The following is a 25,893-nucleotide window of genomic DNA, read 5'->3' as shown; positions in this document are numbered from 1 at the left end:
GCATAAGAAAAAGATTGGGGGTCGGGGGAGGGCACTAATTCAAATAAGCTCTGGGTATTCTGTTCACATCCTAGGACTGGTGTGCCACATCATTCACATTCACCCCCTACACACATACACTTTTTTGATCTCTCTCCCCCCCACTTACTGCATCAGCAAGAAAAGATGTGCTCTAGCCCCACCAAGTATGAGAAAGTAGAGAGGACTTTTCTTACTTTCTTCCAACCCACAAGTAGATTCCTCCAACTCTTTCCTAGAGCAGTGCTCAGATCCCTGTGTTCAAGCTTTTCCAGACAAGGAAAATGTATTGTAAAGCATTGTGTGACAGTTCTGTCACATATGAACACCTATACTGACATACACGTCTCGTCACTGAGGAAGTCTGACTCACAGACACAAACACAGCAGTCGTTTAACTCCTTGAGCATGAGAGATTGTTCAGACCAGTCCAGATCTATGAAAAAGTTGTTCTCAATAGAAGTAGATTCAAAGGGAGAGAAAAAGACCAGCCCCAGAGGTAGAGATAAACAGGAAAATAGACCATCAGGAAGAAGGCAGATTTGGGACCTCCTCACAACTAACATCATCTCCAGTGCATGAAGCTGAGTCTTCTGTCTTGACATCCAGCATTTCTTTGTAATGACGTCTGAAGAAACCAAACTATGAAAGGAAGTCAAGGAGAAATGTAGGGTAAGAGAGCAGGAAGATGCTAAAGGAGAGGAAGGGGAGGGAACTGCACTAGCTTAGTGTGTCATCAGAATGTTCACTGAGACACTCTGAGACCTACTGTGTGTCATGCATGGTTCAATAGTTATACCCTCAATCCCTAAAAAGAGAAAAGCAGAACTTCCATAGACAGACAGGTTTCCTTGGCTGAGTTACTGTCACATTTCAGCCAATCTTTGAAGTTTGTTTTGCCACAGCTGAGGACCAAACTCAAGGCCTTGCATTTGCCAGGCAGCTGCTCTTCCACTTAGCTAAATCCTCGACACAGTAATTCTTATTTGCCCCTTCAAAAAAGAGAAATTGATTCAGAGAGAAATCAAGTAACTTGCTGAGCATTAAGTTGGAAGTAAAAGAGGCAAATACATACTTTAGCCAGCTTCAGTGGCTCACGCCTATAATCTTAGCTACTTAGGAAGCTGAGGACTAAGGCTCAGGGTGTGAAGCCAATGTGGGCAGAAAAGCCTGTGAGACTCTTATCTCCAGTGAGCCACCACAAAGCCGGAAATGGCTCAAGTGGAAGTATCCAGGCTCTGAGTTTAAGTGCCAGCACTGGCAGAAAAAGAAAACTGGGGGTACTTCAGCCTGCCTGACATCATAGATGGTGTTCCCCGCCTCTCCTCTCCTGCGTGTGGCAGGGCTGGGGTTGGATGCGGGTGGGGTTGGGAGTGGGCTAAAACACTCACCTTGTACAGGGCAGCTGTGATGAGGGCCAGTAGCAGCAGCCCGCCCACGGAGCTGCCCACCATGAGGAACATGGGATCATAGACCTTAACTTCTTCTAGCACTGTCTCCATCTGAGTTGGAGGCCAAAAACATCAGACCTCTTGACAGCTCAGCTTTCCCAAGTGCCCAGCCTTTAGGCCCTTCCCTTCCTCTCCTCCCTGGCCCTCCTCCAGGGCTGAGATGCAAAAGCATTCATCCATTTAGGTCCCGCCAGGTGCCTGCCTCCCACCTCCTACCTCTGGGTCTGAGAATCCCCCAATCAGCACCACACATCTGGAGCCCCTCACCAGCCTGGGCATTGCCCACCACACAGGCACTAACTACCTGGGCCTTCAAAAACGCCTCCTGTCCTGGGAGCTGGGAATACACAGACGTGTCAAACGTGATCTCAGCCACCGACATGACCAACACCTTCTTCTGCAATGTCTGCCAAGGAGGAGAGAGGAGCTGGGGAACTGGATGTTGTGGGACCAAGCAGGGAGCTCCAGGACCATCCTGGCTTGAGGATGGCCCCACGTGGATCAGGGCCAAGGTGTACACACCTGACTGACCCAGTCAAAGCTGAGGTTGCCCTGCAGGACAAATTCCAGCTCCTCCTGGATGCCGAAGGAAGGGATGTCACAACGGAACATCACACACTCCGCAATGGAGCAGTCCTGGGGACAGAGAAGCCATGGTGGACCAGAGGGAGGATCTGGCACAGAACATAAAGCCTGCTGATTCCAGTAGGGAAACTGGTGAACAATCACAAGATGATTGCATAATGCTGAAAATCCAGAAGGTTTTTTTTTTTGTTTTGTTTTATCGGTTGTGAGACTTGAACCCAGGGCCTGGATGCTGTCTCTGAAGCTTTTTCACTCAAAGCTAGCACTCTACCACTTTGAGCTACAGTGCCACTTGCAGTTTTCTGGTGGTTCATTGGAGATTAAGAGTCTCACAGGCTTTCCTGTCCAAGCTGGCTTCTAACCATGATCCTTAGATCTCAACCTCCTGAGTAGCTAGGATTACAAGCATGAGCCACCAGTGCCTGGCCTCCCCTGCCCCCCATCCCCACCCCTCCGAATGTCCTAATGTGCCCTGGGTCCTTGGGGTCATTCTTACCAGTACAGAATTTGTTGCAATCTGAGTCAAGAAGTCAGGATGTTGAGGAAGTTCCCTCTCTGACACACAGGGGAAACTCTAGGGAGAGAGAGGGAGGGAGGGGGGAGATAGATGGATTGAGGGCCGGTGGGTGTGGGGGGGGAGATAGACAGGCAGAGAACAATCCTTAACTACACAAGAATACCCATGCCCCTGATAGGAGTCAGGGCAGCACCACAGGATGAGATGCTGGATCGGGGGAAGGAGCAACACCTGTGCAGGGGCCTTCACAGCCACTTCCCAGACAGCCACACTGTTCAACAGGACGGGAACCCGGAAGGTGACGCTGATGGCCAGATCTCGTTGGCTCAAGTTATTCACCTGCAGACCATCAAGACCAACCATGACTGCCATCCCCAGCCCAATCCCAAGCCTCTCTTCTTTCCTTCCCACGGGCCTCTGTCTCCAGCTTGACTTGAGGCAGACATGAATAATCCCTAGCCTCTTACACGATATCCATGTTTGGCCTCTTTCCTGCTCTTCTTATCCAGAGATGAAAAGTTGAAATACTTAGTGGAGTCTTCCTGCCTAGAGAGAAGGTGAGTTGATAAAAAATACTCCTGAGACCATCTCCAGTGAGGGCTTCACCTATGATCCAAGGAAATAGCAGTGGTCCCCCAATACTTTAGCACCTTTCCCCCTCCCACCCCTAGTGTCCTTTGCTCCAGTCACCTGGAACGATCAGCTCTTCAAGACATACCTACTCCTCACTCTTCTCTACCGCTGGGTCTTTGCTTGATCTCTTTTGTCTGCCTGAAATGTCCCTGCTCCACTTCTAGGAATTTTCACCCAAAGGCCCAGCTTAAACCTTACTTCTAATCATGTTTAGATATTTTCCTATAGGGCCTGGCTCTCCAGTCGCCTGCCTTGGCCCGGGGCTCTTAGGAACCTTCTGCAGCAGTGTCTCACACTTCTTCCTTCCTCCATGCTTTCCTCCCCTTCTGTTCCATAACAGACCATAATCGCCTGTCTGGCACAAGCTCCACAGTTCTGAGTGCAGAGAAGAGCCTCCATCTCAATCTAGTAGCTTTGCATTCATATATTCCTGCTGAGCCCAGGGGAAAAGGTTGGACACATGTTAAAAGAAGCCTAAAGTTTTAAGGAAGAAGAGGAAGGACATGTACACTGTGACAGGCATGCGTGCGCATGCGCACATGCATTCACACATGCGTGCATGTGTGCACATGCATGTGTGTGTGTGTGTGTGTGTGTGTGTGTGTGTGTGTGTGTGTCCCACCAGCAGACCAGAGAAGCAGCAAGAATTATATAGTTCCATCAGGGCATGGTGTAAAATGTCTAGCTAGTTGTGCCTGTAAGCAATTCCATGGGAGGAAACAGGGATGGCTTTGATACTATTATAGTTTGGACATGGTTTGAGTTTGCTCTCCAAGGGGTGGTGTGATGGGAGCTTGGCTGTTTGGTGTGGTGATGCTGGGAGGTGATGGGACCTTTAAGAGGTGGAGCCTAGTGAGAAACTGCAAGGCCAGCCCCGCCCCTTGCTCCCCCAGCTTCCTGTCTCCCTGTGTGATCTCACCTTCTGATGACACCTATTCCCACCACTATGTTGTCCTCTATCATAAGATAATGTCACCAAGGGGGGCTCTGGAAAGATTCTGCACTATGCCTCCTGTCTCCAAAACCGTGAATTACATGAGCCTCATTTCTTCATAAGCATCCTGCCTCAGATACTTCATTACAGTAAACAAACTTGAGTTCACTGTCTAGCATCAGAAGAGCAACGTGGGCCTGGAGGAAGATCAGAGACCCCAAGGGGTGGGCTAGGATGAAGCACCTGCTGATCACTGTGTACACCGTGTATTTCACCGGGAGCTCCAGCTGGAAGGAGGTATTATTGGTTGCAGGCTTATTGTTCTTGCTGGAAAAGAAGAGAAGAGGGAATGTTCAGGAGACCCATGCTGGGGGCATTAGATGGAGAGTGAGCAACACATCACAGCTGGCCCGTGCTTACCTGCTTGCATTGGCCCTCACAAGCAATCTGTCTCCCAGAGTGGCCTCATAAGAGACGTCAAATGTGATTATAAAGGTGCCCTGAGAGAAGAAAGAGAAAGAGTGGGGATAGGGAAGGTCTTGAAGGAGTGAGAGAAGGGATGGGTTGGGACAAGGGAGAAGAGTGAGGACTTGGGCAGCACTGACCTTAGCACCTTCTCGAAAGATGGGGTGGTTGATGTTACAGCTGCTGCTCCTCAGGCTCTCATTCTGGGTGGGCTTTTCCTCACATGCCAGGCGCAGTGGGCGATGATGAGGTTCCTTCTGATAAAGGAGGTTATAAAAAGGTTATCTGCATGTTTATCTAAGAGTTGTGGCAAGCCTATAATTGAAGCTGATCAGGAGGCTGAGATAGATCTGAGGATCAAGGTTCAAAACCAGTCCAAGTAGATACATCTGCAAGACTCTTAACCAGCCAAAATGCCAGAATTAGAAGAGTGGTTCCAGTGGTGGAGATCCAGCCATGAGTGAAAAAAGTCAAGGGGAGTCCCAGGCCCTGAATTCAAGCCCCAGTATTCACACACACACACATACACACACACACACACACACACACACACACACACACACACACCATACACACACCACCACCACCACGACTCAAAAGCTGGGCACTGGTAGGTAGCTCATAGCTCATGCCTGTAATCCTAGCTATTCAGGAGGCTGAGATTTGGGGATTGTGGTTCAAAGCCAGCCTGGGCAGGAACTCCATAAGACTTTATCTCCAGTTACCCACCAAACCAGAAATGAAGTTATGGCTCAAAGTAGCAGCCTACTAGCCTTGAGCATAAAAAGCTAAGGGACAGCACACAGGCCCTGAGTTCAAGACCCATGACTGACAAAAGAACAATTAAGCCAGGCTCATGCCTATAATCCTAGCTAGTCAGGAGACTGAGATCTGAGGATCACAGTTCAAAGCCAGCCAAGGCAGGAAAGTCCATGAGCTTCTTATCTCAAATTATCCACCAGAAAACTGGAAGCAGCACTGTGTCTCAAAGTGGTAGAGCACTAGCCTTGAACGAAAAAGCTCAGAGATAGCACACAGGCCCTTAATTCAAGACCCACAACCAACCCCACCCTCCATTTTTAAAAATAATAAAATAGAAATGAATAAAATAAAAATAAGAGTTGAAAGCAGAGCAGTAGGAGAGAGGAAGATTTTCATTAAATGGTTCTGGGAAAACTGGACTCTATCACAAAGAAAAAAAGAGAAAGAGAGAAAAAGAGAGAGAAAGAGATTGGATCCCTACCTCACTCTGTACAGTATGAAGTATTGCCTGGTGGATTTATAGGAAGAAGAGAGACTAAATTAACATGTGTACTTTTCGTCTCTGGTCAGCTTTGAGACTCTGCCAGCAAGAAGGTGAGGACCAGATGCAGACCCTTGACCTTGTACCTCCAAAATAGTGAGCCAAGGTAAACCTTCTTTCTTCCTAACTCTCTCAGTCGGTGGTATTTTGGCAACAGTAAATGCACCAATACAAGGCCTGGAGCCATTTAAGCCCAAAGTATTTGTTTACCTGTATTCCTGATGCCCTTCGGTAGGCCAGCCCTGCTGGGTAGTAGAAAGTGATCACTGTTTCATAAGAATCCTCTCCTTCATTCCACACAGTCACCGTGAGGCTGAGCTCGGGGAAGCTCCCCACTATCAGAGTCTGCAGGCTGAGGGGAAGCACAGGACAGGCGGTGTGATGTCACTGGACACTGTGTGACGTCATGCTGCCACTGGATCAAGAGCAGGATGACAGGAGCTCGTGAACCCTGTGCTGACATTTGACAATGGTCAAAACCATTGAGCCAGCTGGCTCACGCCTGTAATCCTAGCTACTCAGGAGGCTGAGATCTGAGGATCACAGTTTGAAGTTAGCTTGGAAAGGAACCATCCCCCCCCCCCCCGCCCAGGCGTGAGACTCACCAAAAAAAAGCTGATGTAGAGCTCTGGCTCAAGTGGTAGAGCACTAGCCTTGAGCAGAAAAGAAGCTCAGAGACAGTGCCCAGGCCCTGAGTTCAAGCCAGCACACACGTGCACACACACACACAATCATGCTAGAAGGCCAAGGAGAGTCACACGCAGTCTCATCCTTTATGAATGAGGGACCCCACATCTGGATATGAAAGAAGAGAGAGTTATTACCCTGAGAAGCTGAAGTTGACCCTCAGGTCACCTTCACAGAGGTCTTGGCCACAGGTCTTCTCAAAAGGTAGCTGCAGCAAAACAGATGCGATCTTCTCATCCCAGCTCTCCATCTTTCTCCCCTCCCCTCCTTAAGAGCGTGTATCCCCATGGCTGATTCCCGAGACTCTGCACCCAGCACTCAGCTAGAAACTGGCCATGCATGAGGTGAGGGTTGCAGGTTGGAAGAGAAAAGAAAGATAAGACACCGGAGGCAGCGACTGGAAGGATGGAAGTTCAAGGCTAGCCCAAGCAAAAACGTTAGTGAGACTCCCTTCTCAACAAGCAAGCCAGCCAGATGTGGTGGTGGCTACCTATCATCTCAGCTCCAGGAGTGGGAAGATAAAGGTAAGAAACAGCCTGAGACTGGATGTGGGGCAAAAGCAAAACCCTATTGGAACAATGAAGCAAAAAGGGCTGGTGGTGTGACTCAAGTGTATAGAGCACTTGGCTAGCAAGGATGAGGCTCTGAATTCTCACTCCAGTAGGTAAGATCCTTAGCTTCAAATAGAATAAAGTTGAGTCATGCCAAATCTAGTTCCTAGAGGAACAATAGGTAGCAGATGCAATGAAACTCCAGGATTGGTCAGAGTTTTGGCCTGAGTGGCAATTTGGAGAAACATGACCACTACAGATGAATTAGATGTGACTGTTGTACCACAAATATAGATGAAGACAAGCCAAGATACCTGCTTCCTGTAGAAGCTCAGAGGCAGGCCTGAGGAAAGTATGGAAGGATCTAGAACGTGAGGTAGAGGCTTTATGTTGGGGAAAGTGAGCAGAGATGGAGGTGGGCAAGGTTCCAAGCTAGGCTGGGTCTTGGTTGCCAGGCAACCGGGATTGATGATGGGCTCTTAAGCCCCTGGGGACCCAATGGAAGGGTTCGCATCCATGGGACATCATTGAAAGACTTACAGAAGCAGTGAAGAGGTCTTGTGAGTCCATAGCCAGCACAGGGCGAAGATTCCAGGATGAGCTAGGTTCTTCCAGCAGGGAGAAGTTAAGGCGCAAGATGATGGGGCTCCCTGCATCCTCCACACAGTCCTGGGGGGGACAATAGGTTTCCCTGAACACATTAACCTTATTCTCCATTTCCAGGCCATCTCCTCTACCACACACCCAAACTATGTGGCCAGGGTTTTCTCCTTTCTGCCCCCACCTCATCCCCCCCATCCGTCCTCTCTCCAGCCCCCCTGATTTTCACTCTGCCCACTTCACCTGGCAGAGAACAGGGAGCAGGGATTCTGCAAGCTAGTCTCCGTTTCCTCCACTCTCTCCCCTTTCCCAAAACCCAAAGTTCTCACTGGCAGAAGCAGCTTCACACTTTCACAGTGATTCCCAAGCCCCAGGATCTTCCTCCGACTCAAAGTCCAGTTCTTGGTCTCATGAAAAATAGCACGAGGAATCAGACGGCCTGGGTCCAATGCCAGATCATATCTGATAGAGCTCTGGATAGCATCTATGGTAGAAGGAGGAATGCAAAGTAGGAAGGTAGAGTGAATCTAGAATGCTGTTTGCTTTAATTTGATCATGTAAAGCTGATGGTTCACACCTGTAATCTCATCTACTCAGAAGGCTGAGAAGGATCTCAAAGTCTGGACAGGAAATTCTCTCTCTCTCTCTCTTTTTTTTTTTGGTCAGTCATGGGGCTTGAATTCTGGGCCAGGGCACTGTCATTCAGCTCTTCAGCTCAAAGCAAGCACTCTACCACTTGAGCCAGAGAGCTACTTCCAGTTTTCTGGTGGTTAATTGGAGATACGAGTCTCATGGACTTTCCTGCCTGGGCTGGCTTTGAACCGGGATCCTCAGATCTCAACCTCCTGAGTATCTAGGATTACAGGCGTGAGTCACCAGCACCCAGCTCTGTAAGACCCTTCTCTCCAATTAACCACCAGAAAAACAGGAAGTAGAGCTGTGGCTCAAAATGGTAGTGCATTAGCCTTGAGCAAAAGAGCTCAAGGACAGTGCCCAGGTCCTGAGTTCAAACCTCATGACAAAAAAAAACTGTTAAGTCTCACTTGATCATGCAATAAAGATTTGCTATTCACATCCAAAGAGCTAGGATCTACACTGTTGGGAATACACGTGGAGAAGACAGAAAAATGTGTCCCTTGTTCCCTGCCCTCAGGAACTTGCAGGGTAAGCAGGTGTCAATGGCTCAACCCTGTAATCCTAGCTACTCAGGAGGCTGAGACCTGAGGACTGAGGTTCAAAGCCAGTCTGGTCAGGAAAGCTTTATCTCCAATTAAATGTCAAGAAATCTGGAAGTGAAATGGTGACTCAAGTGGTAGAGCATTAGCCTTAAACAAAACAGTCCAGGGAAAGCACTTAGGCCCTTAGTTCAAGCCCCAGTTACAAGGTAGGGTCTTCTAGGTATGCTAATGCAGTCTTGGCCAACTAGGATAAGGAGGAAGAATAGGAAGAGGAGAACATTTCAGACTGGAGAGATCAAGAACAGGGAGACTAGCATACGTGCAGAAATATACCAAGGGAGGAAGAAAGAAGATATCCAGAGGTCAAAGTGCAGATGCACTGTGGGAAAGGGTTTGGGTCTTTCCGAATGCAAGGGGAGCCATTTAGTGAAGGAGCAGGCAAGGAGTCTAGATTTGCATTGTAGAACCACATTTCCTCTGTGGATACAGGGTGGAAGGTATAAGAAGAGACAGGGGAGCCGGACACCAGTGGCTCATGCCTGTAATCCTAGGCTGAAATCTGAGGATCGAGGCTCAAAGCCAGCTCAGGCAGGAAATTCTATGAGACTCTTATCTCCTATAAACCACTCAGAAAACCAGAAGTGGGGCTGTGGCTCAAGGATAGAGTACTAGCTTTGAGCTGAAGAGATGCGGAACAGTGCCCAGGCCCAGAGTTCAAGTCTCACAGCCCACCAAAAAAAAAGGAGAGACAGGGAAACCACTCAGCATCTCCTCTGTCTCTCTGTCTCTCTCTTTCTACTTTCTTTCTCCCCCGACCTCTTTTGCTTGAACTCAGGGCCTGGGCACTGTCCCTACATTTTTCTGCTCAAGGCTGGCACTTTGCCACTTTAGCACTTGAGCTATAGCTCCACTTCTGTCATTTTTGCTGGTTAATTAGAGGTAAGAATCTCATGGACTTTCCTGCCCAGGCTAGCTTTGAAGGGAGATAGTCAGATCACAGCCTCCTGAGTAGCTAGGATGACAGGCAGGAGCCACTAGGGCCGGGCTGAATCTCTTTTCTTTGGTGGAAGTTGGAGGGCAGATGCTGTGTTGGAGGAAGATTGTGGCTGGGGCAGGAGAAGTGGGGTCCACTTTTTCTTGAGGATGGACTTGGAGGGGTCCTCTCAAGAGGCGAGGTCCAGCCTCAGGGAGGGAACTCACCTAAGTGGTCAAATGAGCCCTTGTGGATAGTGAGACAAATCGTAACCTCCCCAGCTTCCAGAGAGGGGAACACCTCTTCCCAGCACTGATACACAGCCTTCGCCACCTCCACAGGGGCAAACTGCATGGATACCCCGACTTTCAGCACAGGTAGACTCCTGAAGGGTATAGACAGAGGCTGTGGAAGGCCACTGGGAGTACAAGGGTGGACATGGTGCTGGTGAGGCAGGCAGGAGGCGGGCAAGGGTGGAGTGTGGGGAAATGTCACCTGAGCAGCACCGCATGTCCTTGGGCCCCAACGGCCAGGTCCACCAGTCCGTCTTGGTTGAGGTCCTGGCCTCCACTTAGTGACTGCCCAAAATACTGGAGCTTGGAGGAGAACTGGGAGCCAGGGATCCTCTGGCCAGAGAGGGTAAGAAATGTGGAAGTCAGGACCATAATGCATTGAGAAGAAAGGTTTGAAAACAGGTTGCAGGGAGTGCAGGTATGGATAGAGACATTGGGAAAGAGCCATGGGGTACAAGAAAGTCAGAGAAACAGCAGGGCAACTTTGGGGGGACCCTCCCATCCACCTCATGGTCCCACTCCCCATGACAGAGTAGATTAATAAAGAAAGAAAAGCCAGGTACTAGTGGTTCATTCAGCAATCCTAGCTACTCAGGAGGTTGAGATCTGAGGATCTCAGCTCAAAGACAGCTGAATAGAAAAGTCAGGGGGACTCTTATCTTCAATCATCCAGCAAAGAATTGGAAGTGGAACTGTGTCTCATATGGTAGAGCCTTGAACAAAAAAGCCAAGTGAGAGCAGGAAGTCCTGATTCAAGACCCATTGCCATCAGAAGAAAGGAAGGAAGGCAGGAAGGCAGGAAGGCAGGAAGGAAGGAAGGAAGGAAGGAAGGAAGGAAGGAAGGAAGGAAGGAAGGAAGGAAGGAAGGAAGGAAGGAAGGAAGGAAGGAAGGAAGGGAGGGAGGGAGGGAGGGAGGGAGGAGGAAGGGAGGGAGGGAGGGAGGAAAGGAAGGAGGGAATGGAGCAAGGGAAGGAACAATGATAGGAATATAATAGAGTCACTTGTTCATTTGCTGGGCTTGCTTGCTCATAAGTATTTTAGGATCAGAGTACTTGCTATGGTGGTTTTCACACACAGCCTATGCATTCAGTTTGATCATTTCTATGTCTCATAATAAGGAATGAGCTGAAAGAGGCAAAGTCAGTCTCTGGCACATGTCTAATCATGGCTGCCACAACCAGGGATGAAATGTGGGGTCTGACCTCTCTACACCAACTCTTTACCCACTTCTTTAATGTGCACAAAACATTCAAGGACCTTTGGAACCAAAGAAGAAAGGAGAAGCTTTGTGCCTATTGGAGGCTGGGGAAATTTCAGGACATAAAGTACAGGAGGCTGCGTTCAGTGACAGGGTAAGAGCTGCAGATAGGGCCTTACCTGGCTGTGTACAGGGCCCACAACCAGGCCTGAGGTCCCGTGAAATATGTAGACCGCACCCCGGTTCTCCTGCTCTCCTGGAGCTCCAATGGCCACGTCTGTCAGCTTGTCCCCGTTCACGTCCCCCAGCACTGTCAGGGCCGCCCCAAAGCGGCCCCAGGGATGGCCCTGCTCCCCATGGAGAACAGACCCACACCGCCACCGAGCCCTCTGCACAATGAAACCAGTGTCAGCACAACCCAGCCTCCCCCCCCTCCAGCCCCCACCCTGCCCGGGCCCCATGTGCCACTCACCCCCCTGGGCATGGGGCACACGGACACCTGGCCCCCTCGCATCTGCTCATAGTAATGCGGGGCCCCAATGAGGATCAGGTCGGTGTTGCCATCTCTGCTGACGTCCACGGAGCACAGGGAGGCCCCAAAGTAGGAGCCAATCTGGAGGGCAGAGTCCGAGCTCACCTGCCTGACCCCCCCTGCCTCTCCCTCATGAGCCCAAACCCCATCCCCTTCTCTACCCAGCCACATGGCCCCCTTGAGGTCCACCCCCCCCCATCTCACCCACACCCACCTGGGTCCCGGGGACCTCAGCATTTGGCTTCCATTGCCCCACGTCCTGGGTGAACATGACAACCTTCCCCGTGTGCTGGTGCCGAGGGGCCCCCATGACCAGATTCCATGTCCCCTTCCACAGGGCCAGCTCCATGGAGTAACCTGAGGAAACCGGGCCTCAGCTCCAAGGCGTCTCCCCCACTTCCCAGCAGCCCCCCCGGGGCCTTCCTCACCTAGGTAGGAGTCTCTCATGTCCACACTCTTCTGAGACTCGCTGATGAAGGTGGGGGCCCTGGTGGAGGGGTACAGGAAGGCGCCCCCAGACCAGCCAAAGCTCCCCACAGCTCCCAGAACCAGTCCATCCTGGAAGGAAAGGATTCCAGAACTGAGCCCAAACCCAAGCCTGTCCCCAACAGGCCAGGTCTCCAGCATCTCTCATGATTGTGTGATTGTGTGTGTTGTGTGTTTTCATTCAAGGAGATGTTCTACCATTTGAGCCACAAGCCCACTTGTGGCTTTTGCTGGTTAATTGGAGCTGTGAGTCTCATGGGCTTTCCTGCTTTGGCTGGCTTTGAACCCCGAGCCTCAGATCTCAGCCTCCCAAGTAGCTGGGATTACAGGTATGAGTCACCAGCACCCTGCACCTCTCATCATGTTGACTTTTCTTTTCTCTAGGCTTCATTCTTCCTCCAGACCTTGACTCTTAGCATCCCTGGGTGCATCCTGGGTCCATCCTCTCTGCCCCTCTCCTCTGCACCCTGCCTGTCCTGCTGCCCTCTGTTCTGCCTTTTCCTTCCTGGAAACTATGGGCTTCCTCAAACCCACAGGAAGGGGCAGCAATGATGGAAGAACATTGCTCAGTTCCTACCATGACATCTAGACTTCAGCCCAACCTCCCATCACCCCCTTCTGCCCTTGGTGCCGCTCTGGAAGGAAGGGTCAACCTCAAAGTCACCCCTCTGTGAGGTGACTCCCCACCATCTTCAGAGAGGCATACTTATTTATTTTCTCCCATGCACACTTTGTTTGTTGCTCTATTTGATTGCATAGAACTTAGAAATAAGCAAAGGAAAGAGAGAGTGACCAAAAGAGAGAGAAAGAGAGGGAGATTCAGACAGAGACAGGAAGGAAGGAAGGAAGGAAGGAAGGAAGGAAGGAAGGAAGGAAGGAAGGAAGGAAGGAAGGAAGGAAGGAAGGGAGGGAGGGAGGGAGGGAGGGAGGGAGGGAGGGAGGGAGGGAGGGAGGGAAAGGAAGAAAGGAAATCTCTGGTAAATAGCCAAGGGCCCATGACCTAACTTCAGTGATCAGTTCCTGTCTAGCGTGCCTCACTCCTTCCCATTCTTCAGTTATTTTGAAGCAAATCACTCCAGATACCTTGAGCCTCCATCTGCTTTCAGCCCAGCCTTGTCATCTGTCTAAACGGTGTGACCCGGACCCTCCCACTGCCCAGCCCTCTCCTTCCTCTGATCCCACCATGCCCTTCTTTATCTTTAGCATAGTAACCTTATTTCTGCCTCAGGATCTTTGCATTTGCTTTCTCCTCTATTTAGAGCAAATCTTTCCTTAGATTCCCCTTTCCCCCTTTTCCTGGCTCCTTCTCATCATCTAGCCATATATATTCCAACACTCAATACACTCTGAATTTCTACTGTTTATGACCTCCATCCACTAGAACACATATTCCATGAGAGAGGAGCCCGAGTCTTCTCTATTCTACCCCCCACCCCAGCACCTAAAATCCCATCTGGTATGTCTCCCTAATCAGACAAGGAAGGGGGACCCAACTCCATCTCCTGGCCTGGTGGTCATGCACTCACCACTGTGAATACTGAGCTGAAGCCTTCTTGAGACATCTCGTGGTGAAAGTTGCTGCTCTTTCTCGACCTGGTTCCTGTGGGGAAACAGATCAGTTAGGCTCTCCAACGCCAGGAGACCCTGAAGGCATAGAGTAGAAAGAAAACACAGGGGACAGGGCAGGTTCTGAGGAATGATGTTTGGCTGACTTTTGAAAAAGATGGACTAAGCTGGACACTGGTGGCTCATGCCTGTGATCTTAACACCTCAGGAGGCTGAGATCTAAAGATGGTGGTTTGAAACCAGCCAGGGCAGAAAGTCGGTGTGAGACTCTTATCTCCCAAGGAACCACCAAAAAGCTGGAAGTGGAGATGTGGCTCAAGTGGTAGGATGCCAGCCTCCAGTAGAAAAAGGTAACTGACAATGTCTAGGCCCTGAGTTCAAGCCCCAGGACCACCTACCTCAAAATAAAATAAGAGAAAATAAAGCAAAGCAAAGAAAAAGAATGGACTGTCAGAGCTCCAGGGGACAATTGGATAGAGACCCCTTAAAAGGTAATCCTTCTGGGCGTTGGTGGCTCACGCCTATAATCCTAGCTACTCAGGAGTCTGAGATCTGAGGATCGAGGTTCAAAGCCAGCCTGGGCAGGAAAGTCTATCAGACTCTTATTTCCAATAAACCACCAGAAGCCGGGCGCTGGTGGCTCACGCCTGTAATCCTAGCTACTCAGGAGGCTAAGATCTGAGGATCACGGTTCAAAGCCAGCCCGGGCAGGAGAGACCGTGAGACTCCTATCTCCAATAAACCACCAGAAAACCGGAAGTGGCGCTGTAGCTCAAGTGGCAGAGCGCTCGCCTTGAGCTGAAGAGCTGAGGGACAGCGCCCAGGCCCAGAGTTCAAGCCCCATGACCGACAAAAAAAAAAAAAAAAAACACCAGAAAACCAGAAGTGGCTCTGTGGCTCAAGCAGTAGAGCACTCGCCTTGAGCTGAAGAACGCAGAGACAGAGCCCAGGCCTAGAGTTCAAGCCACAGGACCTACAAAAAAAAAAAAAAAAAGGTAATCCTTCCCATTTACCCTCGACTGCAAAGATCTTCTCCTGTAGCTGCTTCTGGATGCTTCTGAGTGCCGAGAAGTTGCCCACTTTGATCACATGGTCCTGAGAGGGTGCTGAGCTGATGGTGTCCAGCTCCTGCCGGGCACTGGGATCCTGGAAGGCGTCCCCCACCTGCAGTAGAAAGATGGCCGAGGGAGAGGAGGATTCTGCCCAGTCCCTCACCGGCCTAGGTGTGAGCCAAGTCAGGAAGAGCCATGAGGAAGAGGCCCGTACCCCGATGGCGTAGCGGGTAATGCCCGCTTCCTCTGCCTGGGGAATGACATCATGGTAGTCCAGAGGGTCTCTGTACTTCTGTCCATCTGTGATGACAATGAGGATCTTCTTGGCACTTTCACGAGCCCCATTCTTGCTGTGAAATAACTCCTTCCTGCCAGGAGAGAAAGGGAAAAGATGCCACTCAGATACAATGCACTCTGCAAGGCCTTTGTTGCCCTCGCTGGGAACTCCCCTGAGAAGTCAGGACGTTCTGCTACCAGGATGGGCCAGACTCTATCGGCCCCATAAAGAAAATGATTGAGTCTGAGAGCTGGGGGGTGAGGCTTAGGGTTGGAATACCTGCCTGGCAAGCATAAGATCTTGAGTTTTAAAAACAGAAGGAGGAAGAAGGGGAGGAGAAGGAAGAAAAAGGAGGGGAAGGGGGAGAGGGGGAGGGAAGAGGAGAAGGAAGGAAGAAAAAGGTGGGAGGGGGAAGGGAAGAGGAAGGAGGAGGAAGAAAAGGAGGAGGAGGAGGAGGAGCCATAGGAGGAGGAGGAGGAAGAATAAGAGGAGGAGGAGGAAGAAGAGGAGGAGGAGGAAAAGAAAATGGTTCCACCATCTTCAGTTACTGAGACACAGGCCCAGCCACCCCCGCTGAGCCCTGCTAGCCAGCTCTTCCCAGATTCCAGACAAATGGATGAAGGACTCAGTGTCCTGCCCTGGGGATCAGTGTCCTGTGTAAGAACAGCAGGGCTCACCAGTCCCACCCTGGGACTATGCAAAAATGACAACAGTTGTTTAAACTACTAAATTTGGCAAGGGAGTGTTAAGCAACAGGAGATAATTCAAACAAATGGTATCCAGTTATTTGGAAGATTAGACACTATGTGTCTGTGGCAGGCTTCCAGAAGAGCATTAATTAAATGATAGCTGTAATAATGGGCTACAATGTATCAATATGTTCATCTAGCCCTATAAACTCCAACACACACACTAACAACATAGCAAATACAACACTGTGTGTGTGTGTGCACACGTGCGTGCACACATGTGTGAGATTGCCAGTCCTGGTGCTTAAACTCAGGGGCTGAATGCTGGCTCTAAGCTCTTTGTTCAAGGCTAGCCCTCTACTATTTGAGCCATAGCTCCACTTCCAGCTTTTTGGTGGTCAACTGGAGATCAGAGTCTCACAGACCTTCCTGCCCAGGCTGGTTTTGAACCCTGATCCTCAGATCTCAGCCTCTCAAGTACCTAGGATTACAGGTGTGAGCTACCAACACCGAGTATAAATATAATACTGGAAGCTTTCTAACTGCCCAATATGAAAGACCTTCCCCACCCTCCTCCTTAGCCCTCATATTTTCTTTCTTTTTTTTTTTTTTTTTTTGATGGTATTGAGATTTGAACTCAGAGTCCTGTGCTTGCTAGGTAACTGCTTCACCACTTGAGCCACACTTTCAGCCCCTTCCCCCTTTTTTTGTTTTGTTTTGTTTTTCAGATAAGGTCTCAGGCAAAAAGGGGGAGGTCAGCATCAGACCATAGCCCTTCCATGTCAATATCCATGTAGCTGGGATTCCAGGCATGCTATACCACACTCAGCCCCTTTAAGCATTCTCCTGCCTCCCTGAGAAGGGGATGGGGGAAGAAGAAGGTGGAGCAGTGGTATGAGAGGAAGAGAACTTACACCACTTTGAGGATGCCCGTGGCTGTGAACGTCAGGCCACTCAACTGTACAATGGGGTCCACCAGGCTCTGAGGGCTCACGCTGGTGCGGAATTTCGTGAAGGTGAAGTGGGTCTTCAGGATGTTGGAGTACTGCATCAGAGAGAACTGGAAGGGCCAAGAGGGAGGGCCTGGCACTCGACAGGGTTTTGTGTTTGTTTTTGCAAGCTGCTGAGCAAGTGCTCTATCAGCAGCACCAGTCCTTTTTGCTTTCATTATTTTTCACACAAGATCTCACTTTTTTTGCCTGGGCTAGCCCAGACTGCAATCCTATTTCTGTTTTCCCACTTAGCTGGGATGACAGGTACATGCCATCAGGCCTAACTTTTGATTGGGAGAAACAAGCATCTTTGAAACTGTTTTTGTCCAGACTGGCATTGAACTTGGATCCTCCTAATCTTACCCTCCTAGTGAACTAGGATTACAGGCAGGAACCATCCTGTCTAGCTTTTGAAAGTGTACTACTACTACAACTTTTATTATTATTATTTTTTTGGTCCGGTCATGGGGCCTGAACTCTGGGCCTGGGTGCTGTCCCTCAGCTCTTCAGCTCAAGGCTAGCGCTCTACCACTTGAGCCACAGTGCCACTTCCGGCTGTTTTTTTCTGCTTATGTGGTGCTGAGGAATTGAACCCAGGACCTCATGCATGCAAGGCAAGCGCTCTACCACTGAGCCACCTTCCCAGCCCCTTATTATTATTATTGCTACTATTATTCAGAACTAGGGAACAAACCAAGGGTCTGTGCAACATGAAATCAAGTTGTGTCACTTCCTTACTTCCCAAGAATTTGCATACACATATGAATTAGTTGCTAGAAAATTATAAGGTAAATGTCCTGAATTTGCAAAAGTAAAAGGGAGGATAATAAGCATGTGAAGGAGCAAAAGAGGTGAAGAAATAATAAAGGCAATAAAGGAGGTGAATATAATCATATTATGTGTATATATGAGTGACATGGGTTTGATCGTAATAAGTTACTTTGTAAAACTGATACACAGTAATAAAAATGCATCTTTTTTTCTGCTCAAGGCTGGTGCTCTATCACTTGAGCCACAGCTCCACTTCCAGCTCTTTTCCTGATTAACTGCAGATGAGTCTCACAGATGTTCCTGCTTGGGCCATTTTTTTTTCTTTTCTATAGGTTTTTTTGTTTTGTTTTGCTGTCCAAGACTGGGACTCAAACTCAGTACCTGACACTTTTCACTCATTTGTGAGTGCTTTACTACCTGAACCATGCCTCCAACCTCCTGTGCTGGTTTCAACCCTCAGTCCTCAGATTGCAGCCTCCTAAGTGGCTAGGACTATAGATGTGAGCCTCAATTCCCAGCACCAGTTTTGTTTGTTATTGTTGTTGTTGTTGTTTGTCAGTCATGGGGCCTGAAATCTGGGCCTGGGCACTGTCTTTCAGCTCTTCAGCTCAAGGCTAGCGCTCTACCACTTGAGCCACAGCACCACTTCCGGCTTTTTCTGCTTATGTGGTGCTGAGGAATCAAACCCATGGCCTCATGCATGCAAGGCGAGCACTCTACCACTGAGCCACCTTCCCAACCCCCAGTTTTTTTTAAGTCCCTATTATATAGAAAATATGAAGAAACATAATATGCCTCATCTGGCAGAGTAGTTGCCTAGCAAGAGTGAGGCCCTGAGTTCAAATCCTGGACTTGCCACCCACACAACAAAAAGAAAGAAATCATTCATTTGACTGAGTTACTCTGAGACTTCATAGCAAAATTAATTTGAAATCCTTTCAATGTTTTCAAACAGCAGGTGACATATGGAGACACAAGAAATGCCTTGTGAGAAGCTCCTAGGTCAGGGGTCAGACTGGCCCCACCCTGCGCCCCGCCCTGAGCCCTCGACTTTGAGCTCCAGCCTATCATGGGCCAAGCCCCTCCCACATCTGCCCCACTCCCAAGCCTTGAGCCTGGCACTCACCATGGTGTTGGTACCCTGGAACTGGTCCATCACAGCTCTGACAAAGTCCTTCATCTGGCTAAAGTCACTGGGCTCTATGCTGCCAGAGCCATCGATCAGGAAGACAATGTCCATCTCGTTGTGTGGACAGTCTGCAGTGGAGGGTGAAGGCGATGGAGATGCATGGATGGCAGCCTGGAGGTGTCATTCACCTCCAGTGCTCTGAGTAACTCCCACCCTCCCCCATGTCCTGGAACAAGAAAGGAGGAAGTAGAGGACGAGGCCAAATGGGCTCCCAGCTCATTCTGTCAATGAATACTTAAGAAACTAACTGTTACAGGGTTCAGAGAGCTCACAGGAGGCAGTTTAACAAAGTGCTTGACCTAGAACCACAGTGCTGCCACTCACTGGTTGGTGAATTTGGGCAAGAGATTTAATTTCTCCAGGCTTCAGGTTTCTCATGTGTAAAATGAAGATAATAGGGCCTACTGCATTGGATTGTTGCAAGGATCAAACTAGTAATGTGTAAACCAGGCCCTGGTAACTCAGGCCTGTAATCGTAGCTACTCAGGAGGATGAGATCTGAGGATCCAAGTTCTAAGTCAGCATGTACAGGAAAGTCTATGAGACTCTGATCTTCAGCTCAACAGCAAAAAGGTGAAATTGGAGCGTTGACTTAAGTGGTAGAAAGCAATAGCCTTGAGCAGAAAAGCTCAGGAACAGCACCTAGGCCTGAGTTCAAGCCCCATGACCACCACCAACCACAGCAGCAACAAGAATAACAACAACCATGGCCTAAATCAAACCTACATAAATCCCCTTTTGGTACTGGGTGTAAACTCAGGCCTAATACCTGCTCAGCTTGCCTGCTTGCTTGGCTGGTGCTCTACCATGTGAGCCACACCTCCAGCACAACTTTTCTTTTGTGATAAAGGTAATATACAGAAGGGGTACAGTTACATAGGTCAGGTAATGAGTATATTTCTTTCTGGATAATGTCACCCCTTCCCTCCATCTCACCTAGTTCTTCCCATCCACAAGTTGTACAGTTCATTTTCAATATAATATCCAGTGAGTAACACTGCTGCATTTGTTCACCCTTTGTCCCTCCATTTCTGTGCCCTTCCCCTTCCCCTCCCAAAGACAGATGAATGAACAAAAATGACACAAAGAAAGGAAAACAAACAAAAACAAAAACAAAGCTCTTGTTTCCATTTCCTGGAGTTCATTTCCCAACATGACTTTTTACTGGTTATTTTGGAGACAAAGTCTTGAGGATTTTCCTGCCTGGACTGGGCCCTGAACCACAGTCAGTCCTAGGTCCCAGCCTCCTGAGTAGCTAGAAATATAGGCATGAGCCACTGGCACCTGCATCCCTTAGTGAACACTTTTCCAGCTGTATCATGAAATCACCACGTGTGTGGCAAGCCCTCTCACAACGTCTATTCTCATTCCCTGTTCTTTTTGTTACATCCAGTGGGCTTCCAACAGCATGGAGCTGAGTATCTTTTTAAAAGGACTAAGACAAGTAGGCAAGGTTGGCTCAAGCTCCGGATGCTGTCTCTATCAATGGGCCCTGGTCTCTCTGAGCTTCAGTTTCCTCATCTGATGGATGAAATCATCCTTCCCACCCCACAGCAACACCAGGAGACTGCAATGAGGTGAAGGCCACCAGGCACCTAGCAGTTCCTGGTGTTTAGCTTATGTTCAGAGGACCGAATTTTTCCAACCTGTCCCCACACCTGCACCACCTGATTCACCTGATTCACATTCCTATGTTCACTTCACATTGTCAGTTGCAGAGAAGATGTTTACTAGCTCATGTCTGAATGTCATATCACCTGCCTTGTCGAGACAGATATCTCACACTGGACATTGATTCTCCCAAGAACCCTGGGCCTTCCTGCATTCTCCTCCTCTATTCTCTCTATTTGCTGTAGACACTTTGTGGTCATGATAAAGTCTGGGGATATTTCTTCTGCTACTCCAACTTTTACTAAGAGCCCTTTGTGCCTGGTTTCATGGTCTCTCTGGTCTAAGGCATTGTTCTTGGTCAGCATCCTGTGGGGTCCCTAGCGTGTCTTTTTCTTTTAACTGTATTTTTGTTTATCTTTTCTTTTTGTGGTACTGGGGATTGAACCCAGGATGTTGCAGCCTGCCAGCATCTCTTTATATGACTTCTCACACCTAGTACATGGGATCCCCTTACAGCCAGCACACGAGCAGTTTGTCTGCAGCTTCTCTGTCCAAATTCACACCCCTCAGCTGGAAGTTCGGTCATAAGAACCAGCCCGTGTCACGTGACAGGCAAGGCTCTAAGCACTCTATGTACATTCCATCCTTTCATCTCTATGACCATTACAATTATGAATCCCCATTTTACTAATGAGAAAACCATTGCCCATGGACAAGGAGCACACTTGAACTTGAACACCCCCATTATGCAGTGTGCCTCTGGGAGATGCCACTGCAGTGACCCCAGGCCAAATTTTCAATGGAAGACATCAACACTGAGGTAACTGGGCATCACAGTTTGCCACTCCATGAAAGGTGAGAGAGTTAGCCCAGAGCAGCCTGACAGCTTAGCTGTTGAGCTGTTGGGAATGGTCTCCTTGTCCATACAGCCTTCTTTCTCCAGGTCCACGCCATCGAAGGTTGAATTTCCTCAAAAGCTCATGAAGTATCCTTATGAGTGTTGGCAACTGTGAGACCCTCTCTCCCCTAAACTATTACCCAGGCTCTTCTCTGCCCAACAAGACATTCATCCTTCAGCTAGCAGAGAGCTCCAGCCTCCTCACCAGGCCAGACCATGCAGGGCCTGAGGTCTGGCTGAAGCTGCATAACCACAACCAGTACTCCAGGAAGGGAACAAGAACCAAAGTGATGAAAAGAAGTCTAGTGTGTGTTCCCTAGAGAATCTCTTTCTCCCAGGGACCTACCTGGGAGGGCATCTGGAAATGTCCTGGTGATCTGCAAGCGGGAGTTCAACAGGAGACAAAAGCCTTTTGCATATGTGTTCTCCTCACAAGTTCTATGCACCGTTGGACCACAGGCCTGGGAACAGAGCAAGGTGGGGGGCAGTGCATCTCCTCCTCCTCTGTGCCCCCCCAGGCCTATTCCAGCCCCTGCTGTGCCCTAAATATCCCTCGTGTAACCCAGGCAACTTACCAGCACCTGGGACTGGTCAATGGAAGTGGCCAAGGAAAAACCCAAGGACATGTTCACGAACCCTGGGGGTACTGAGAGAGGGTAGATACACATGCTTGCACTCAATGGCACAACCACCTTGCAGGGCAGCTGGGGAGAGTCTTGCTGGTAGCTGGACGGGGTGGGGGTGGGGATCTGGGACAGCAGAGGAACCCAAGACCTAGACCACATTACTCACTCTGCAGCAAGATGGGTTGGCACGTGCCAGTGGCTGGCACACAGTCGTACAACTGTCCCGTTTGGTTGACTGCCATCACCTGCAAGGGAGCTCCCACCACCAATCTGGAGAAACAATTGTGACACACAGATGAAGGGGGGCTGGGAATATGGCTGCTTTGGGGCTAAGGTTTTTTTCTCATCTGGCAATAAGGAAGCAAGATAAAGGAAGCTCTGGCCTTCCTGTTCAAGGCTAGAGTTTCACCCACATGTGCCAAGAACCATACTGGGCTTTGTTTTCCAGCATAGGTACATAAATGTATATGTTAGGGTTTATCAAGCTTCTGGTCTTTTGAAAAAAATCTTTACTCTCCAAATAGGTATATTTGAAACCATAATTGATGCTGCCCATTCATGGGTATGCATGTGGTGTTTCTGAGATGCTATCATTTTGAACCACCAGGAAACATTCACCTGAAGTTAAATGGAATTATTTCCTGTAGCTGTGCAACTCCTCAGGTTACCTGCCAAGATGCCACCCCTTTCAAGATCTCCCTTTCAAGGCTGGGTCTTCCTTAAGGTTTTGTGGTCCTTCCTGGGATCTTTAATGATATGTGGTGATGTCAGGGACCTCAGAAGAGACAGGGAAAGACTTCTCAGCCTAGCTATCTTTCCCCTAGGACACCTCTTGGGGTACCACCACCAGTAGCTCCCTCGCCACAGACCCTACAGGGGTAAGTGGAGGAATAAGCATGGGCCTACCGAGATCCACCAAACTGCACCACAGTCTGCCCAAAGCTGGCTTCATCATCTCTGAACACTATGGGTTCCTTCACATCCAGGTTAAATCCATGACAAGAAGCCAGGGCTGCAAAATAAAGAAATGAGAGTTGGAGGTGATTTGAGAAACTCCATCCTCTCTGGTCCCTGGCTTTTTGGTCCTCTAGCTTGGGTTCTCATCTGCCTGGGACAGCCAAGCCCTCTCCTGCCACTGTACTTAATGATGCTCCCATCCATCTCCCTCCCCCCAAAACAATCAGACACCTCACTACTGAATTCCATCTTACCTTCAGAAAGAAACTAACACCAATGATCTTCAAACATTCCATAAAACACAAAGGGAAAGAAAACTACCAAACTCATTCTGTGTAGCCAGTATTATCATAATATCAAAACCAGGTAAGCACATAATAACAACAACAAAAAATGAAGAAAAAAAAAAGCATGGGGGGAGGAACTCCCAATAATTTTCTCCCAATACTTGGACAATAGATTCAGTAATATATTAACAATATCCTACACTCTGATGAGCTTCCTTCCAGGAATGCAAGGATAGTTCAACATACAAAAGTCAATAAATGTAACACATAGCCAAGCACTTGTGGCTCACGCCTGTAATTCTAGCTACTCAGGAGGCTGAGAGCTGAGGATCCAGGTTCAAATCTAGCCTGGGCAGAAAAGTCCATGAGACTCTTATCTCCAATAAACCTCTCACAAAACTGGAAATGGCACTGTGGCTCAAGTGCTAGAGCACTAGCCTTGAGCTGAAGAGCTGAGGGACATCACCCAGGCCCAGAGTTCAACTCCATGACCATATATATATATATATATATATATATGAAACACAGTATATAAGAAGGAAAAAGGACAAAAATCATATGATCATATCAATGATACACAAACGTTCTTTAAAAAATTAGCACCCCTTAACCAGGTGATAGTAACTCATGCCTGTAATCCTAGCTACTCAGGAGGCTGCAATCTGAGGGTCACTGTTCAAAGCCAGCCAGGGAAGAAAAGTCCATGCGACTCTTATCTCCAATAAATTTTTCAGAAAAAGGCAGAAGTAGTGCAGTAGCTTAAGTGGTAGAATACTAGCCTTGAGAAAAAGAATCTCAGGGACAGCACATAGGCCTTGAGTTCAAGCTCCAGGATGAGCATGAGCATGTGGGCATGTACACACAAGTGCACACACACACATACTCACACACCTAAAGCATCTCTTTAGTCCTAAAGAAAATAGGAATAGGAGGAAGGTACCTTAACATAACAAAGGCTTTATATGATAACAATGTACTATGTGGGGGAAATTTGTGGCCACTTTCTCTCCAGTGAATAAAGACAAGGGCATCTGCTCTCTCCACTCTTATTCAAAAGTGCTAGAATTCCTAGCCAGAGCAATAAGGCAAGAAAAATAAACACAATAGACACACCAAGCAAACGTAGCTCTTGTCTGTAATCATAGCTACTCAGGAAGCTGAGATCTGAGGATTGGAGTTCAAAGCCAGCCCAGGCAGAAAAATCCATGAGATTCTTTTCTCCAATTAACTACCAGAAAACCAAAACTAGAGCTGTGGCTCAGTGTGGTAGTGTGTTAGCGTAGAGCAAAGGAGCTCAGGGACAGCACCCATGCCCTGAGTTCAAGCCCCATGACTGACAAAAAAAGAAAGAGAGAGAATTCAAATCAAAACTACATTGAGATTTTATCTAATCCAAGTCATAATGGCCATCATCAAGAAAATAAATAATAAGCCAGGCGCCAGTGGCTCACACCTGTAATCCTAGCTGCTCAGGAGGCTGAGATCTAAGGATCACGGTTTGAAGTCAGCCTGGACAGGAAAGTCCGTGAAACTCTCGTCTCCAATAAACTACTCAGAAAAAAAAAAAAAGCCAGAAGTGGTAGAGTGCTAGCCATGAACACAAAGAGGCTCAGGCACAGCGCTCAGACCCTGAGTTCAAGCCCAGGACTGGCAGAAAGAAAAAGAAAAAGAAATAACAAATGCTGGTGAGAATATGAGGAAGGAAGGAATCCTCAAACAAAGAGGACAACAGCGGAGAATCTGCAATTAACTGTTTTCAATTATGGATGTCCTCATTTCCTCTTTTTTTTTTTTCTTTATGCCAATCCTAGAGCTTGAAATCAGGGGCTGGGCACTGTCCTTGAGCTTTTTCACTCAAGACTAGCACGCTACCACTTGAGCTCCATTTCTAGCTTTTTGATGGTTAATTGGAGATAAGAGTCTCACAGACTTTCCTGCCCAGGTTGGCTTTGAACTACAATCCTCAGATCTCAGCCTCCTGAGTAGCTAGGGATGACAGGTATGAGCCACCAGCACTCAGCACAATCTGATTCTTAAGTGATACATGAATATGGTCTTGACAGAATTTTCAGATTCTGGACTATTCTCTTGATCACAATGGGGGAGCTTTACCTAACGGGGATAAATCACAGCCCAGAAAGGGGTATCTAACTTTTCTCCCTCCTTGGTTGGAATGTATAGCCTTTCCCTCCTAGGGAGTTGCCTGAGCCCATTTCTCACACACACAGCATCCACACCAGGGCCTCTGTGAAAAGAGGGAGAGAAGCCCTGGAAAACCCTGGCATTTGGAGAAACAGTTCATCCCCACAGAGCCCATCTCCCCTCACCTGTGTTTGGGTCACAGCACCCCAAATTACCAAGCCATTCTTCATCTCAAGCCAGACTCTACCTTCAGCTGCTCCTGAGACTCCCAACAGCTAACCCATCAGACAGAGCCCCCTCCCCCTCCACACACACATTCCCCCCAGCTTCCTCCCAGCCCTGGGACTCCACTCACCGCCCAGGAGGACCATAACTCCCAAGGGTAAGGCCATCACGGAGTAGCACATTGGAGGGAAGTGGAGGGGTGCTGAG

General features: G+C 48.7%; 1 protein-coding gene across 1 annotated transcript; it reads right to left on the bottom strand.

The window, feature by feature from the left end:
• Positions 1 to 269: 269 nt before the first annotated feature.
• On the bottom strand, positions 270 to 25,893 carry LOC138825569 (integrin alpha-D-like). The gene is made up of 30 exons (XM_070020215.1): positions 25,817 to 25,893; positions 22,982 to 23,087; positions 22,242 to 22,345; positions 22,025 to 22,095; positions 21,796 to 21,910; positions 18,878 to 19,008; positions 16,903 to 17,048; positions 15,237 to 15,390; positions 14,984 to 15,134; positions 13,931 to 14,004; positions 12,347 to 12,476; positions 12,133 to 12,275; positions 11,859 to 11,999; positions 11,566 to 11,775; positions 10,391 to 10,521; positions 10,123 to 10,280; positions 8,074 to 8,228; positions 7,685 to 7,813; positions 6,731 to 6,801; positions 6,117 to 6,258; positions 4,744 to 4,860; positions 4,559 to 4,638; positions 4,382 to 4,465; positions 3,039 to 3,117; positions 2,803 to 2,910; positions 2,551 to 2,628; positions 1,992 to 2,105; positions 1,774 to 1,875; positions 1,410 to 1,520; positions 270 to 660 (listed from the first exon to the last, which is right to left on the bottom strand). The coding sequence occupies exons 1-30, from the start codon at positions 25,866 to 25,868 to the stop codon at positions 544 to 546; spliced, it is 3,504 nt and encodes a 1,167-aa protein (XP_069876316.1). The 5' UTR covers positions 25,869 to 25,893; the 3' UTR covers positions 270 to 543.

Source organism: Dipodomys merriami, unplaced genomic scaffold (assembly GCF_024711535.1).
Source record: "Dipodomys merriami isolate MVZ:Mamm:240054 unplaced genomic scaffold, mDipMer1.0.p SCAF_138, whole genome shotgun sequence".
NCBI classification, from domain to species: Eukaryota; Metazoa; Chordata; class Mammalia; order Rodentia; family Heteromyidae; genus Dipodomys; species Dipodomys merriami.
Note: the sequence above shows the minus strand (reverse complement) of the source record. Positions and strands in the feature narration are given on the sequence as shown.